Source organism: Lissotriton helveticus, chromosome 12 (genome assembly GCF_964261635.1).
Source record: "Lissotriton helveticus chromosome 12, aLisHel1.1, whole genome shotgun sequence".
NCBI lineage: Eukaryota > Metazoa > Chordata > Amphibia > Caudata > Salamandridae > Lissotriton > Lissotriton helveticus.
The window spans coordinates 550,510,096-550,528,508 of NC_136073.1; the positions used below are offsets into that span (position 1 = coordinate 550,510,096).

Genomic DNA, 18,413 nt, shown 5'->3' on the forward strand with positions numbered 1-18,413 from the left:
GTTTAAATGAGGAGGTGTGGCCTGCATCGCTTCTTTCGACCGATGTGCCTTTGAGGAAGTTGCATAACGAAACGCGTCAGGCTTTGATCATGTGCCTGAGAAAACACTGAGGAAAGCTGCCTGAGTGTATGGCAATAAAGCTTTAATGGGGAAAAGCTTAACCGCGTTCGAGTGATGCTTAAAATATGGACATACCTACGAGCCTCGCCGTATGATGCTTCGACCAGCCCTGGTGGCTAGCCCCTCTGCCATCACACCCTCTGAATTCTTCACCGTTTCCCGTGTTATGTGCACTCTTACACCACTGATCTTGCACTACCCAGACCTCTTTCCCCTACTTGCTGGATTTTCCTACTGATGCACATGCCTTCTCCTCTCCTTTAGCTCTTTCCTTCTGCAGCTTGAAGGCGAACCTCAGTATTGTATATTCGAAGACCATCTTCACCTTTTGGCTTGGCATATCCTTGGGGATATTTAATCTTTCCAGACCTTTTGGAGGTCACTGCAGGCTATGTCAATGAGTCCTGGTGTGCATTAAGTCAACAAGCCTACAATACTACCTGGAAGGCCAGCAGGTACTCAAATGGCCTAGTGATCCATCGTTTACCCTTATTTTCCTTATTTGTCTGTTGCTTCCTATCATCAGGAGAACACCTCTCGCACTAACCATTTCTACTCCTCCGACCAGATTGTTTTTTCCAGTAGGAGTCCCCCCCCCCCTCCTTGGTACACTGGTTCAAGCTAACCATGCCCATTTCAGGCATCAGTACATATTTTTTTTAGTCACTCTGTTCGTGTGAGTAGGGCTTCAAGAGCATTCTTATCTGGCTACGGGCAAGAAAATATCCTTAGGGCTGTAAATTGGTATTGAGCCATTAGGACCTTTTGCCTTGAACCAGAGGAATATATAGTAGTCAAAGTTCTCTCCAGGATTGAAACCTGCATATTTTACAGCCTTATTGTCATGTGACAAAATGAGGATTTTCCTAGTTTCAGTGAGGAGGAAATTTAAAAATGTTATGAAAGAAAATGAGGCCTGTATAATATCCTCCTTTTACCCACTTGGTTTGGTCTCGGCTCTGCCTGATGTTTGATATTTAATGGCTAAATATTATTGTAATATACAATGGGTGCGGACTCTATTGTTATTATTATGGTAGTGGTCTAGCCTTCTTCATGCCTATCTTTTTTTCCAGTTCGGTTAAAACTTAGAGTTTTCGCAAGACCTCCCTAGCCATTCGTCTATTGTGGTCACATGATGGTTTCCGCACTCCATTTAGTTACACTTTGGATTGGCAACTACTTCCTTGTGTTCTCAATGCCTTTGACTCCTTGCGTTTGTTCCACTGAGCAATTAGAAAGGGAGATTGCTTCTGTACCACCTATTATCTTATGCTGGTAACATCACTTTCCTTTGTAGTGTCACCGCTCATTGCTGCTGCTTGGACAGTAATTAAAGAGATATTGCATCCTCATTTTCTATAAGAACATTTTTGATTCTCACTGAAGCTTTGAAAATCTCCATTTTGTACTCTGAACCCATCATTGAGTAAATAACGATTAGTTAGATTTTTTAGTAATTAAAGTTCATGAAACCTTTCAACACATATAAAAGAAATAGAAAACGCATAATTTACAAAGTGCATTATTTACAAACTGAAAAGCTATTAAAATGCAACAAATCATAAACATATATGTTTAAGACTTAAGACCTAATCAAACCTTCTTTGAAGAGGGCTAGCCATCAACATCCATTTACAACTCAAACCTTAACATCATTAAAATAGGTTTCAGAAAGAACCTGCATAGAACCCTTCAGGTGCAGTGAGATTGAAAGAAGCTTCGCTGTAGTTTCCTTCTCTAGTCCACACAATAGACCTACACAATCCCATACAGACAGACTCAACCAAGAACCCATATTGTAAGAAACGGCCGCTTTATTTAATGAGATATACAATGATGCTGTGGACATGCCTACCTGCAAACTGATCAGGTATCCTGGAGGTGAAAAGACCGAATCCGTAGTCAATAGGATAGTACATCACTTATGTGTATTAACTAATACTAAATCATCACTGAGAGTATAGGTTGTAAGATAATGCAATGTAAATTAATTTCTAAAGAGAAATTTGATTTCTGCATGGTGTGGCACTTTATTTGTTTTAATCCCTCGATAAGTGGGCAGTAGGTGAATCCGTAAAAGTTCATGTGCAGTTCGAGGAATGGAAGTTAGCGTGGTTCTCTTAGCTCCGCGTTTTCCTGGCCAGCAGGAAACTCCAGAAATCCACACATTTCTCTGGTTCACCACAAAATGGGTCTGATCAGTTTTTATGACCCAAATATGCTCTTCAAACCAATTGAGAAAAAAGTGTAGATTTCACCCATTTCGAGATTCTTTAAATTTTTCTGCTCACCCCCATAAGTCAATATTATTTCCTTTCTTCTGTTTTCTTGCCCTAAAAGGACAATCTCAACAAGCTATGTGCTGTAGATATTTTTTATTTTTTTTATTTACTATTAAACAGTGCTCCTATTCCCAAAACGGACCTGCAGATTTTCTGAATCCTGCAGATTTTCTGAATCCTGCAGATTAAAAGCATGCAGAGCACAGTTGTAAATTAAATACTTCTTTGAGGCGTCAAATAAAAGTCAAGTGAGCAAGATTTTTCACATTTCTGATTCTAACTCTGATCTCATAAGTGCCTGAATGATGGAATGGAATAGTAAACATAATGTAATGTTAATCAGATCAAGTTGTGGTCCAAGACTACCAGACCAAATGGAAGTTCTATATAGAATGAGAGACTCAGACTCGTATGCATAAAAATACAAAAGCAAAGGGGAGCCTCTGTAGACATAGGACATTAACCTAAAACTGAATGCCACAGATTTGTTCAGACCTTGACCTGTGCAGTATATATCGTGGAAGTAGAATTTAACATATCACGATGATACTGATCATCAGAAACGTGTTCAACCACAATTACATCACCCTACCACTGCACTCCCACAACTAAGGGCCTCATCTAAGGGTTTTTTTTGCCGTAGGACAGCGCAGCAGGCCTTGCTGCTGCGCTGCCCTAAGGCAAAAGAAAAGGGCAGAAATGAGCCGTATCTATTGGATACGATGCATTCTGGTACTTTTTCCCTGCGCAGGTGCACAAGGGGCTGCTGTGTGCCAACGCAGGCACCTTTGCACCATGGTGCAAGGGTGCCTACGTTCCGGGGATGATTATTTTTGTGCAGGAAGGGAAACCTTCCTGAACAAAAACAATCACAAGAGGCGTTTTCCTCTTTCTATGGGTGCTGCAGAATGATTGGGAAAATGACGAGTAATAAAGGTATTTCTCTTTGGTGTGCCTTTCTAACGCCGCCCCTGGGGAGGCGTATGTTTTTGACGCTGCGTCAGACTTACAATTTCTCGTAAATCTGGGGCAGTGTCAAAGAGCCATGGATGCTGCTGGGAACGCCCCCAGCAACACCCAATGAACGCCACTTTCACACAGTTTTCTGCTTGAAAAGGGCACATATTTATAAGACCATGAAAAGCCACGTAATGTGGCTTTACGTGGCCTTATAAATATGTCAGTGGCACATTGCGCCATCAGAGCATCAAAAAAGTGATGTTCCGGGGGTGCAAAAATTTCCTACCACTACATCATATACGCATGTTTTGCATATTTATATGACTACCTCACCCCACTCTACACCGCATTAGTATATTAAAATGACCTTGGGGCAGATTGTATCATCCTTAGATTCTGTTTAGTGCTACTATCTTCCAAGTACTCTGTCGCTCTGGCACTACCTCCCTTCTAGCTGTTTGAGAATGCCTGCATCACAAACAGGGCCAGAGAAAAGCTTGTCCAATAGAACCAGTTACTTTAAACATTTTCTAAAGTGATTAGCATGAAATCCCTCCTCGTGCACCACTCCAACCCAATATCAACACAGAACCAACAGTGCCAGCCAATTCCCTGTTTTTCAACTTCTCAGCAGAATCCATAAAAGGGCTTCTTTTTAGAATTTCACTTCTCTCCTTTCAGGAAAGATATTTTTTTTAATTAATTTTGCAACTCAGATTGTTTTAAAAAAATAATCAGAACAATAAACATTGCCTCCCTTTTCCACACATGCTGTGGAAGTCTGGCTTAAAGCAACGCATGAGGCACGGTATCTTTTTCTCAACGCAGGGTCAATGCCTAATTTGAGCCAGTGTTTTCAAATGAAGCCCACCAGCACTCATTTTTGAGGACTTGCACTTATTTTTCGTCAACAGATTTTGATCCAGAGCAAGAGACAGTGGCGATGCGTCCATTAGGGAACTAGGGCGTTGCCCGTCAAGACGCCCGTGCCGGCAGCTCCCTTGGCGTCTCTGAACTCAAGTAAACTCTCAGTTTACTTAACTTCAGAGATGCCGAGGGAGAACTGACAATCATGTCAGTCAGCATGACGTCGGACCGCCCACCCCCTTCAGAGTCTGAAGGGGGTGGGCGGTCCGGCGTCATGTTGACTGACATGCACGTCAGACCCGAGGCAGGCAGCAGCACAAGTACACATGACTGGTGAAGGTTGGATAATTTTTCCGACCAGCCCAGTCATGCGCACTGGTGTCTGCTCAGGCTGGCGGCTTCGCATTAGGAGAGCGAGGGTTGATCAAAGGCTCAAACCTCTGTCTCCTAATGGGCAGGCGGATGGCGAGTAACCCTGCTAAGCCAATCCTGGCGTGCTGGAGCAGCACCAGGATTGGCTGAGAGGGGTTGCCAGCAGTGACGCGGCTGTTCCTGTAGGTGCCAAACGGGACCCTGGAGCAGAGGCGGCACGGACCCGGGCGGTCAGGTACATTTTTTATTTTAAAACTCCCATCCCCTGCGAGTATTGTGAGCCGCGACAAGCCAGAGAACTCATAAGAATGGCCGAGCCGGCAACACATATCATAAGGTCAATACTCTTTCACTTTCATTCTGCCTACATGTCGCTGTCTGCTTGTCTTTCTTTTTTTCGTTTTCTCGATTTCTCCCTCTGTATCGCTTTCTGTTTCTCCTGCTGCCTGTCTTGGTATCCCACACTCACTCTTTTCTCTTTTTCTAGCTCCCAGCATCGGCTAATCTTTCCTTGATTCTGGGCAATTCACTGAGTGGAATCTACAGAAAATAAACAGTGGAATCAGAGACCAGTTTACTTTCTTTTCCTACTGTTGTCGTTGTGACCCTTGAGACCATGGCCAGCAAGGGCAGTGCCAATGGTACTTAACAGCAAGCCTGGGGCAGCAGTGCCCTTCCTGCTCCTAATTAAAGTCCATCAAAGATTGTGTCTCTGTTATATGTCACAACAGGCAGTGCAGCGAGAAGGTTTCCATATGGTGCGCTCACATTTGAATGCCTGTTCTTCCTACAAATAACAGGCAGACCTAATGTTTCGAAATATACACTTTTCGCCTGAGGTAATATACTATCTTATAACAGCAATAGTGCCATGTTAACTGATACACCCGGTTTGTCTAATTGAACCCGGAGGCTCCTTGCATGACCAGGGACATGTTTTCTGGATGAGTTTAACATTTGGGAAATTAGAAAAGAAGACCTTTGGCAGGATGGATGCAAATCCTGTTTCTGAGCCGTGTCTGCTCTGGTTGGAGGCCGGTACGCGCTTGCATCATATTACTTTTTCGTGGTGTTTACGGGAAACTTGAAGGTCTGAATTAGAGCACACTGCCATAGCGTGTAGGGGTGAGGGGTCATTACTACTGTAACGTTCAGGGTGCAGGACTGAGGTACAGTGACTGGGCTGGGTGTAAAATCTTACTGCAATAGCCTGGTGATCTGTGTGAGCAATTAGCTGAATTGGTAGAGCTGTGTTTCGGCCTCTGAACAGCAGTGGCTGGCACAGATCAGAGATGCTTTTACCGAGTTGTCTGTGGCATCTTAATGCGGCTCCAAATGGAATAGCAGCAGGCGTTGTGGGTTAAGGCTGAGGTGAATTAGCGGAGCGTTGCGGATTTGAGAATCGGCGTGCCTGTGTGTGTCGCTGTGCAGGTGAAGTATGTCTGTCCTTAGTGTCTTTCTTCCCATAAGTCTAGCTATGTTGGCCGAACTCCAGTAGGCGGGCCAGAGGTGCCTGAGAAAAGATGTTCCCAGGGCCTGACCTTGCGTCTATTTGTTACTCTATCCTTTACAACTGGTTATTCATAATTGGATGTTCAAGTACTGCGTGTGCACCTTCGGCAGGTAGACCAAAAAGAAAACCACACTCAGATATACAACACACGCTGTTACTCTGCCCCACTAAATGCACAAATAAGAGCAAATCGCTCATCAGAAAGCTAGGAAGCAGGCTTAGAAGTTCCGCTTTTTGATGCTGAATTTCCCCAGGGGCTTTTTGCTGCTGAAACTTGTAAAAACAATGAATAAATGAAAACGTATGTTTTCAGGGAGGTCCACTAACTCTAAGGCTTGCTAACAATAGTTATTATAATAATTATAATAATTTTCTTGCTTCCTCAAATTTGCTTGAAAATGCACCGTTTGTCTACTCTTTTTTCAAATTTTTCTAGGGGGATAACCCACCAAACCCCCCTGTAGGTTGTTCCTGCTCCCTCGCTACGCTCGCTCGCCACAGTGCAGTATGACAATAATGTTACACCACACCACTTTCAAATGTCACCAGCCACCTCTGGCAAGAGAAAGAAAACCCCAAAAGTGTGGAAGAAGTCAGGAGAGAAACAAGAGAGAAAGAAGGGATAAAAAAGAACTTCCAAGTGTGAGATAAAGGGGCATGGAGTGTCTGGTGGTGGAGTAAAGAGCCAGGAGTTAGAATCGAAATTACACTGTCTTGGTATTTGGCAGCCTTGACATTCGTCAGAGCCTGCTGCTGGGCTTCCGAGCAAACCAAGTGGGCCCCTGCAATTGTTTTAATAACATTAAGCACAGGAATCAACACAAGACTTCAATTTTGAACCCTTTCACCAGAGGCTGAGTTTCACTAACTTCAAGGACACATGAAATGGCCACGCGGTCACTTTTACATGGCACAACTGCACCCGGTAGCCCGAAAAAAACCTGAATTGCTCACTGGCGCCCATATATTGCGCCGTAGAGGAAGAAGATTTAAAATCCCCATTATAAGCATGTTGGGCAGGTCCACTTTTTCATATTTCTTGTTTTTGCATCATTAGATGCATGAGATCAAGGGTGTGTAGAGTAGAAGAAAAAACAAACAGAGGTCATTACAATTCACCATGGCTTCAGCACTGGGAAGGGTGCTGTATGAGGATTTTTCCCTGTTGAAATATTTTTTTTTAAACCAGACATCCAACTATAAATATTGAGCATCTGACTGCATCTTTGAGTCACAAAAAGTTAGAATTACAACCTTCCCAGTATGTTCTGTGCCGCTTCAGGATCTGTTCTCAGCATCAAAAGGGTCCACACTTACTCAAGCCTTTTTTACCATGTGCTCCAGACTTGCCTGAGTATTCTTCTGGACTTCTTTAACATCTGCTTCCACCTCAACCTACACAGTTTTGACAATGGTGAAGTCTCGGAAACGGTGGTGTTTCATCTGTACGGTAACACTATAAATACCGCCCATCATTATTAACACCATCTCGAGGGATATTGCCACTTCGATCATGGTTGCTGAAGGGATGACAAGGTCACCAGTTGATTCTAGAGCTAACATTAGGGGAGCCCTGCTGTGTGGGAGTGTTTGGCCTTCTACCACCACTGTATGTTGGCACCTTATTCTCCTGTTTTCGTAGATATTCAGCTTCCAGAGTGGATGATGTTTACTATCACCTTCAGCTGGCTCCTGCCCTTTCTCCAGTCTACCCCATGACCAAGAATACATGTATCAGTCTGGTCCACGGCCCCATTCAGAGAAGTCCTGCTCTGTGTGTGTGTATTTTTATTGACACTCTGCTACATATTGGTACCTTTTCCACTAATTTCCTGAGGAATTTAGCCTCCATAAAGCTCAAGTTGACCATCATTTTGAGCTGACTCCTACCCTCATCTACTGTGAAGGGTAACGTCAAGGGCTTCAAGTATCAGGATGGGCCATGTATCCCACTGAGAGTGGGCTGTCCAAAAAATTCTGCTATTCAGTAAAGTCCTGGTGACCTCTAAATTTCTCTCCTGAACCCCGCTGAATTCATGTTTCTGCATATTTTACCATCCTAAGAGGCCTGAAAAAGACTCATGGTGGAGTGGGTGCTTCACAAAGCAAAAAAGCAAATGAACAACATTAAATAGGGAGTATAAAGGTGATCAATTTATTGAAGATTGACACCGGTAACCTTATTAAGATTGTTGAATGTATTAAACTTAATCCAATATTTCACTGAAAGTGTGAGTGAATAAGGCAGGGAAATTTGACCCATGGCAAGTATCTTTATGACTTGAGACAGCTGGTTGCATAATGTGAGACCAGTACACAAAATGTGACTCATACACAGTTACTACAACTCTAACTAAGACAATATTTTAGGAGGAGTTGAGGTCAGAGGTCAGTATAGAGACGTTGGAGGAAACATCGATGGACAGTTATGGGTATCTGCTTTGTTACCTTTAAGCAGGAATACAAAATCATACCAAAGCTTCTCATAGAGCATAAGCATGTGAGGGTCAGGGCCCTATATGTGTGAATAGGTGCGAGCCCAAAATCACACCGAATCTCCTAACTGAGCATGCAATGGAGTAGGGACTAGTAAAAGGGCCGAACTGGACGTTTAATCTATCAGGCATTTCCCCATTGGGCTGGAGCCATTGAAAGCCAGTTTTGAAGGTCCAGTGCCACTGCTAATTAGAAGTGCAAAAGGAAACATATTGTAGGGAAGGCAGAGCCGAACCACAGGTCTGCTGAACCCTGAAAATGTTGGACATGCAAATCATGCATAAGCATCATGTTAAAATACAATAAGGTGTTTTAAAAATTCGATTAAAAAAAAATTAACACCAGGAAGCGTTTGATTTTCATACAGCAGAATATTTGAGAAGTGCTTATTAAAAGTGAGAGTTTTTAAATATGAACTGAGAAACATTCCGTTCCCCACCCTGATGACAATGCTATTAGTGAATTAAGAGGCAAGACGGTTGTTAAGTGTACTCTCTATGTGGCCTAGAATCTTATAGATTGTAAAGAAATGCCTAATTTTGTATGATTGCTCTCCACATTTTTGGGCTGATGCTGCAGGTTTTTGACTCTGCTGACTAGGCCCTCGTGCATATGTTCTGACTCTTAAATGATATGTGCAATTGACTGATACCTGATTGGCATACATACCTTACAAATCTTAAGTATATGGTAGTCTGGCATCCTAGGGTCTGTAAGTTAAATGTCACTAATGGACTGTAGCACTTATTGTGCCACCACAACACTGACAAAATGAAAACATGCCTCTAGGCCTGCCACTGCAGCCTAGCCAGGTAGCCACTAAGCTGCCAACTCCGCTTGGCAAAATAACCCACGCCGTGCTCATAGCTTTGAGCCAAGGAAGAAAGATTCTGACATCTCGGATGGTTTCGTGCCAATTACTCTGGAAGCGCATGAGTGGGTAGGGTTGCTCATGAGAATTGTATCGCCGTTGGTTAAAGTGGCCTCCCCTCCTACAAACTAGGAACTGGCATAAAAATGCCAACCATCATTAGAGCACTACTGGACTCTGAAAGAACAGACTCATCCATAACACACATATTTGAAGGTGCTCTAATGAATGATCATGAACAAAAAGGATAGTTGGTGAAATAAAGTAATCACAAAGGATCAGACAATTTGGTCAACCTGGGAAGGCAGGATTGACACCAGATATTTTAGTTTCATGTTGTACAAATCACCCACTAATTGTGGATCTCTTTCTGACATCAAAGGTTAATGCTTTGTCCTTAATTATTGGAGGATGAAGTTAGAACACGAGTGACAGGAAGGATCTACATTTTATTTTTGTCAATTTTACATAGTGCGAACGTTGCCTGAGGATAAAGGAGCACTTCACATTTTTTCCAGCCCAGGTAGATTTGCCTTGGTTCACAGGATCCTGAGCCAAGGCCAAGATTCAAACCTGGTTCTTCAATGTACATTGTGGGCAGCTGTGGCCACTCGGCCAGATCACCTCCTGTGAACGCTTGGCTCGTTTTGGGCTCGTGGTCCCAAGAGGACCTCAAGCTGAGCCAGGCATCTCGCTCAGCCTGACTCGAGCTTCCATTGGCTCAACCAACTTTACAACTAGCACCTCTGTCATATTCCCCAGCGCACCAAGGTCAATTGCAGCAGGCTCAGGGGGACTTCAAGAGAGATACAAAGAGAGAGGGGGATGCAGAGAAAGAAATCAGAGGGAGAGGAGGGAAGGAGGGACAGAGCATGGATCGATGGAACGAGAGAGGAGAGGAGCCAGTTTCAGCATTTTTACCAGGACTACTTTTGGTTCTCTGTCTGTCCCTAAGAGTGAATAGGTGGGAGTACAATACCATATTGAAGCTTTTAACTGAGCATGCGTGGACCAGGGCCTAGTAAGACTGAATACATGTGACGCTGTTTCTTATTCCTGGGATTGCTACCAGTTTTGGACGCCACTGTACTGCACGCCACGGGCCCGGCTCTTCCTTGCTGCTGGGCTTGCTTTGTCCCCCTCCCGCCGCCGCTTCGTCCATTCTTGCGGCCGCTGAGTGGAGGGGGGCACCGGCCAGCAGCAGAACTCCATTTCCTGCCTGCCCTAGCGGCGGGAATCCCGGCAACGCAGAGCGCCAGGCGGCGCGTGAAAAAGGCGTCACCCCCGCGTCGCGGGAGCGCGCGGGAGTGCCCGGCGCTAAGCCCGGGCAAAGGGCGGGCCCTCAGCGGCCAGAGGAGGCTGGGCTGGAGCACCCCTCTGTGATCATCATCACGATAAAAAAGGCATTATATTGCTCATCATACGGAAGGTCTATATATTGGATTCTCTAGTAGTAGACATAAATGAGGAATATACAGAAAAGCCCCAGGATGCCTACTCTAAGATCCAACACCAAACAGAAGGACGCCATGCAACAACCTCTCCCCACACTTACTGCCATCGATAAAATGCTGCTGCAGACGATAGGGGTTGTATCAAATGCCATAGTAAACACTGAAAGAAGGCTGTCACTAACCCCATTGCCAGCCAATCTTATTTTGCAGGAGCCGGTTATGGACACTCCGGTGGTTATCTCTGACACCAATGTGGACCCTGACATTAGCCTCTCTGTGACATCTTCATTTGTCGATCTCCCGTGTGCACAGTCCCCTAATGAAAATACGAAGGAGACAAATGATTTGCACACTAACTCTAGTCCCATAAGAAAAGTTAAAGGGGCAAAACTAAATAACGTGAGAGGAAAACAATTAAGAGATTGTGCAAAACAAGGGAGGAAAAGAAAAACCGAAGGGAAAATGACAAATCATAATTTAGTGGCACCTATAACTCCCTTTACACCGGGAATTCCTTGTTGGATTGCAAACATGGTGGCCGACTTAAAATCTGAGTTAGAAGACACAATTACCGCATTGCTTAAACCACTCATGTCTAAAATTGATAGACTAACTTCATTAATAAACAATAAAGGATCTGGCCTGATACAGCAATTGGCACAGGACAAAACTTTACATAAAGTAGGAGACTCGGGGGTCACAATGAAAAAATCCACTACAGACAAGGAAGTAGTAGTAAATGAAGCGGCACAAAATGAACTAAAGTTAATGCAAAAAGCCTCAAACCCTGACAATATCAATGAGGCAATGAACAAAATGGGATAAAAGCCCATAGGGATTGGTCAATTGACAAAGAATAAAACAGATCAAACCCCAAAAGGCAACCCTATAAAAAACACTACTTCAACAAAAAATGTGCCTGAAGCCACCCCTGTACACAAACTTGCAGCCACCCGATTCAGGTCAATTAACCTCCCACCAGAAGCTCTGCCCTTCGTGGTCGTACTGACAGGAGTACCACCAGTAAAAGAGGGTAGAAGAGAAACACAGGTGGAATTAAGGAACAAATGTGCTCAGTGGCTTCAGATTAATAGACCGTTACCCCCTAATATTTGTGGCAATATTTTATCTGTACGAAGAGGGGAATGGGTGGGGAATGGAGTAAAAACGATAGCAGGGGACATAATAATAGTTAACTTCAGAGATAGGTCAGCAGTCAACTATATATGCAATTCAACTCACAATAGATTGCAGACACAAATACATCCCCTACATTTGTCGTACTTTTACCCACACATACCCCAAAGATTGCCCCAAGGAGAGAGGTTTCCTGCGAACAGAGCTCAGCAGTTGGAGCCCCTGTATAGACCAGGCCAATGGCAGCTGCCATATCAAGTTAGCCCAGTTTATGATTCCCAACATATGCACTGGAACAGATTCAGTGCTCTCGAGGAGGTAGATTGACTGGGTGCAGAAAACATATGTCCAAAGAAATCTGCTATACTAGTAGAGGGAAAAGAGGAGATCACAATAGGAACTAGAACCCCAAGTATAACAGGATATAGGGGAGCCCGGGGAGGTATAAATATGAGTAAGAAGAACTTGGAAACTAATTCAGAGGGGACTAAAATACTAGAACAACCAACCAGTAAAAAGATCCCAGATCGAATGAGACAGGATAGAGTCGCTGGGGTAGGATTAGTAACTAACCCAAGAACACTAGTATCAGCTAAAGAAGCACAGTCACCACTAGCTTTATTAAACCTATCCAGGGGAGCCATACGGGAAAACCCTCGAATCATTTCCTGGAACATAGCAGGCTTAGCCGCCAAATTTGAAATCCTTGAATGGCGGAATTACATTAATAATTTCCAAATTATATGTTTCCAAGAAACCTGGGCGGTGGAACCAGATCTGTATAGTCTAGAGGGGTATAAATGTTTCTCAGTCCCAACAAAAAAACCTCTTTCGGGAAGAGCGATTGGGGGACTTATAATGTATGTAGACCTAAATTTACAGGGTACGTGGTCTAATTATAACTGGGACTCATGTAACATACAAGTTGTAGGGTTCCGCACTAGAACGTTTAATTTCATTTTTATTATTTGGTATAATGCCATAAGTTTTAGAGAAAGGGGATCCGTTGTAAAGGAACTGGACTCCTGTTTAGAAAAGCTTGTTCACTTAAATAAGACACCAAACGCCCCCACCCTAATATTGATGGGGGATTTTAATTGTCATCTCTGTGACAATTTAAAGCCATTTAACAGAGACTGGTCAAGATGTACTGTAACTAAAGGGCCACATTTCTCTCATTCAACAGACGGATGGGATCTAGAGAAACTAACAAAAAGGTATAATCTAGACCATACCATGGATCTGGTAGAGCTAGGTGAAAATGGAGACCTCACCCCAACGTTCAAAGGTAGAGGCTGTCAGTCTTACATTGATTTCATTCTAGTCTCGTACACTATAAAAAGAAATGTCAGTAGCATGGCCATAGATACAAGCATCTTTAGTGATCATAACCCTCTGACACTCACACTAAAGGGGTTGGTTTCTAAAAATGCCGCAGTTAGAACTGACATTATAGAAAGGGCAACGGACCAGGGAAGGAGGATTAAGTGGGCCAAGATTGACGGAAATCAATTTTATAGAAAGTTAATAGCGGAGGGACTAAATGCCATCAACACCTGTCTTGACCCTCATGTAACTGGAGACTCAGTGGTAAGTGCATTTGAGGAAATTGCACGCCACGTGGACAATTTATTAAAATCTTCCAAGGCCAGCAAAACTTGTAACATTCCGGGTTGGTTTGATCATGCTTGCTCGAGGGCGCACAAAAACCTTAAACTTTCTCTCCAATCGAAGCCAAGGTATAAAGCCAAAATAGCACAGCTCAGGATTGAATACAAAAAGGCAGTGAATTGTCGGAAAAAAAAAACTACAAATCCAAGCCTGGGAAGATTTAAGGGAGGCAGCAGAAAGGCGAGACAGCTCGGGTTTCTGGAAAGTAATCAACACCCCATGCTTCCAGGACCCAGGAGCACCGAAAATATTAAATACCATCTTACCCCAACAATGGCAGACTCACTTTCAGAGCCTCTATAACTATACTGGACCACTTACCCAGCGCGAAGGATCAAGGCAAAGACCCAACACAAAACTGGACTTTTGTCTGGAAGAGGTAAAATCGGCAATAATTGGTCTCACCAAGAACAAAGCGCCAGGTCCCGATGGCATACCCCCTGATCTGTATTTGAGCAACATCGATCTCTGGGCCCCACTGCTCACAAGGGTACTGAACGAGGCCGTGGTGGCAGGGCTGCCTCGTTCCTGGTCAATAGCAACCATAGTCCCGATTTACAAGAAAGGGAATCGCGATGACCCACAGTGCTATCGACCAATATCCCTTATAGACGTAACGGCAAAGGTTCTGGGCCGTGTCATCTTACATCGCTTGCAGGAATGGGCAGAGGAGCACCAGATTTTGACAGACATTCAATATGGCTTCAGGGAGGGCAGATCCACCACAGACCAATGCTTGAACCTGTACCTCCTGACAGCAAAATATACCATCGCTAGCACGGGGTCAATATATATGGGGTTCATGGACCTCTCTGCGGCCTTTGACCGGGTGAATAGAGAAAAACTTTGGGCCCTGTTAACAAATCTAGGAGTGGATCAATCCCTGGTAGACGTCCTAAAAAACTTACACTGGAATACATCTGCAAGTGTAAGATACAACCAAGAAGGAAGTAGGACTGATTCTTTTCCATGCACCAGTGGAGTTAGGCAGGGTTGCATTTTAGCACCCTCCCTATATTTTCCATATACATTAACCTTCTGGATAAATAACTTTTGAAACTACAAGTAGATTCACCCCAAATTGGCCATCGAGCGGTGCCGGTATTACTCTACGCCGACGACGCGGTACTGTTAGCCAGAACTCCATTAGGCCTACAAAAATTGATTGATGGCTTTGTCAACTTTATGGCCAACCTTGATTTGTCAACAAACCTGGAAAAATCTTATATCATGTCCACAGGAGTAAAGGGAAAAGGGACTTTTACTTATAAGATTGGTTCACATAAAATCGACCAGGTTAAGATCTTCTCATATCTTGGTGTATTATTTGACGATCAATTGACTTTCAATAATCTGGCACAGAAACATGCAACAAAGCTGGCATCATCGGCAGAGGCCATTATGGCCTACGGGACAAGGCTGGGCAGATGGTCACCAGAGCAAATCCTTAATTTGTACAGGTCAATATGTTGTGCGAAGGTCACCTATGGAGCAGAAGTATGGGGTTTCATGGATAAGAAATTGCTACAGATTCAGGTAGAAGAAAATAAATTCTTTAGAAGAATTCTGAAACTGCCGCAAAGCACCCCGGCCTACATCATCCATAAGGAAATGGGAGAACCTTTTATTGAGGACCGTATAAAAATCAAACCCCTCCTGGCCTGGGTTAAAATTTGGGTCAACCCAGAAGCGGGTTTGACTAGACTCATTATAAAAGATTGTCTACAACGTGACAAAGGGGACCTGATACCATGGTTGAAGTATATAAAAGACTCCATGGCGGCAATTGGATGCATAAACTTTTTTACCGACCCAGATTCCGTGACTGCAAAGGACAAGACAACCCTAAAGAAACTTTATTCAGAGTGGTCCCTTACCACTAGGGCTGAGAAGGAAAGATGTAAGCCCACTATTGCATCTTATTGCCAATTGACTGAAAAGCAAGGAATGGAACCGTACGAGAGTCATGTATAATGTTCAGGACCGTTATTACATGACGCGTTTTAGATTGAATATGCTTCACCACTTACTAGCCGTCCCCTCTGGTTTTACTCTCACAGTTGGGGAGAAGGGTACCTGCGGCTGCGACACTAGGTCTCCGCAGGATACCCTTCACTTTGTTTTGTTATGCCCCTTTTATTCGGTCCCAAGACGTACATTTTTAGTAAAGCTTTTAAAAGAAATTAAACTTAGACAAGCAAAATTGGCCCTTAAATTCTTGCAGGAAGCCGCAGATGCTTATACATTATTGTGTACTATAAGTTTTATTCGTTTGGCATTGAGGTTAAGAAAACTAGAGAGATAATGGACTGCAATACAACATAACCAAGCACTTTAATAACCCCCCTTTCACGCTTTATGAACTGCGTATTTTTTAACAATTTTTTTTAAACTTATGTGTATTTAAATTGTATTTTTATGTACTTTTTAAAATTTGTGCTTTTATGGTGTCTTTTTAAGTACCGAATAAAGTCTTTGAATTGAATTGAATACATGTGACAGGATTAATTCAGCATTGTCCCCTGCTCCTTCAATATGCTGCATAGCACTGCTGTCTTCCGTTACAGAGTGTGTGGAAAAGGCAATTCAGGCACAGTATGGGGAAGGCTTATCGAACACCTGATGTGCCAGTCATCATCAGATCTACAGAAGGTGCACTCTGACAATCATTACAATGTTTAAGCAACAAACGGGCCTTCGTCCTATGGATGCAACACCACGCCCAAGTTTTTTAGCAACACAGCGGGAAGGGCTATTATCTGAAAATGTGCGTCGTTTGAAGTTTATCAGAGGACTAAGGATAGAACAACAGGGCTGCCCGCGCGATAAGGAGTCTAAAAAGAGCCTATCTGCGGCCTGACATTTCAGTGCTGCCCGTCAGAGCGCGGGAAGCTTTGTAGTGACATCTGAGAAAAGCTTTACAGCCAGGGGGGACAGAAAAACCCGCCACTCGCCGTCTCCCCTCGTCCCCTTTGCAGCCTCGGTTCCCGCAAATGGCAACTGAAGAGGTCGGCTAATCCCGCGCTGCGCCACACTCTGCTGCTCACATCCACACCTGGCGGCACGGGTGACGCGGCAGGGACGGGTGGTCCGTGGTGCCACGCGACCGTCAGCGCGCGCCCCGGGCCTTGGAAGTTATTTATTTTATATTTTATTTTATTTAATGCGACTTTATATAGCGCGAACATTACCCGAAGGTGTCAGAGCGCTTTACATAAGAACCAGTTGCGATACATAAGGATTTAGGATTACATGAGTTACATAAAAGATACAAACAGAAAAAATTGCAAATGTATAAATTGTACAGTCACACAAGAAAGAGATACAAACAGAAAAAAGGGGGTTAAGGTATATACAGCACACAGCTGATTTCTTGTAAATTGAAAGGGTGAAGGTACATTTATTTTAGACGGTCACGTTCTTACCTTGCTTGGTTCCTTTGCTCAATATACCTTGAAATACATCCTTCGTCCATAGCGGCTTGTTGTCATTCTTATCTTTTATGATTATTCGAATGGTGACAGTTTCAGGAAACATTTCTTCCTCTCGGTTTTTTGAGGTGGCCTGATTAGGAATAACACATTTGTTTAGAGACAGTATTAGTTTGACTGAATCATTGCATTTACACATTTCCGAATCCCACTGTGGGCTCAGTGAAAAATGGCCGATAACCATCTAAGGCTGCAATGGCTTTTTATTTATTTATTTCTGCTCGGATCTAGGTATATACATGCCCATAATTATATACATAAGAAATGGCATGGGAGCCGACATGCATGCCTCACTTGTAAGTCAGTTTTCATGACTACTGCAGTTCTTTTCTATTTTATTGCCGTGGTGCCTATGAAAACCTCATACATACAGAGGAGTACATTCCAGGTGATTTCATCTGGCCTGTTGCCCGCTCCAATCGCTTTATTCATTCCATATTAGTAATAAGTAGTGGCAAAGTCAACAGGTTTGGCTTTTCTAAAGTTCATACACAGACCAACACTGGAGGCAGATATGAGTCCACAGACAACATATACACAGGCAGCACGCTGTCACACATGCAAAGATAACACAAACTGTCCCAAAGTCATACAGACATCATGGATACATGTGCTTGTCCGTCTGGTTGTTCTCCGCGCACACATATCTGTCTACATTCCTGTTCGTACACGCATCATTGCCAATCCTTGTGTATGTAGTGTAACTCACAAGTGTTATAAGTGGCAAATGTGCAGTAATAGACAGTCATCGTCATCAATCACATTACCACCAATACCCAGTCACCACACAACTGGCTGGTCGTCCTTCAGCACTGTCTCCAACATAGGCCTTCCCAACATTCTGAACTTACTCAGAGCCGCCTCCTACAAAGATAATGTGCTTCCTTCCTCCATAATCAAGTCTCTGCAATGAGAAGCCCTCACACACTTTCTCCACATTGTCAATTTCTTGCTAACCCAGGTCATTTTCCTGGACAGCCTCAATGCCAGACAGATCCTTCCCCTGCTGAAAATGCCTACACTAGGTCTAGCCAAGCATACCAACTTCCATCCTATAACCTATCTCCCATTTGTTGGAAAAATTGAGAAGATAGTCTTTACCCAACAACTTCAGCCAGCATAACCTGCTCCAAAACTATCAATGAGGGTGCAGACCATGCTGTAATATTAAAAGCA

At 43.6% G+C, this 18,413-nt stretch overlaps 1 protein-coding gene across 1 annotated transcript in view; it reads right to left on the reverse strand.

Annotated features, from left to right (window-relative positions):
- Positions 1-18,413, reverse strand: part of CDH16 (cadherin 16) — a 755,818-nt gene that overhangs the window by 599,423 nt on the left and 137,982 nt on the right. Inside the window, exon 5 of the mRNA XM_078671187.1 lies at positions 17,172-17,310. Coding sequence (XP_078527313.1) covers positions 17,172-17,310 — 139 coding nt within the window. The remainder of the gene's footprint in view (positions 1-17,171; positions 17,311-18,413) is intronic.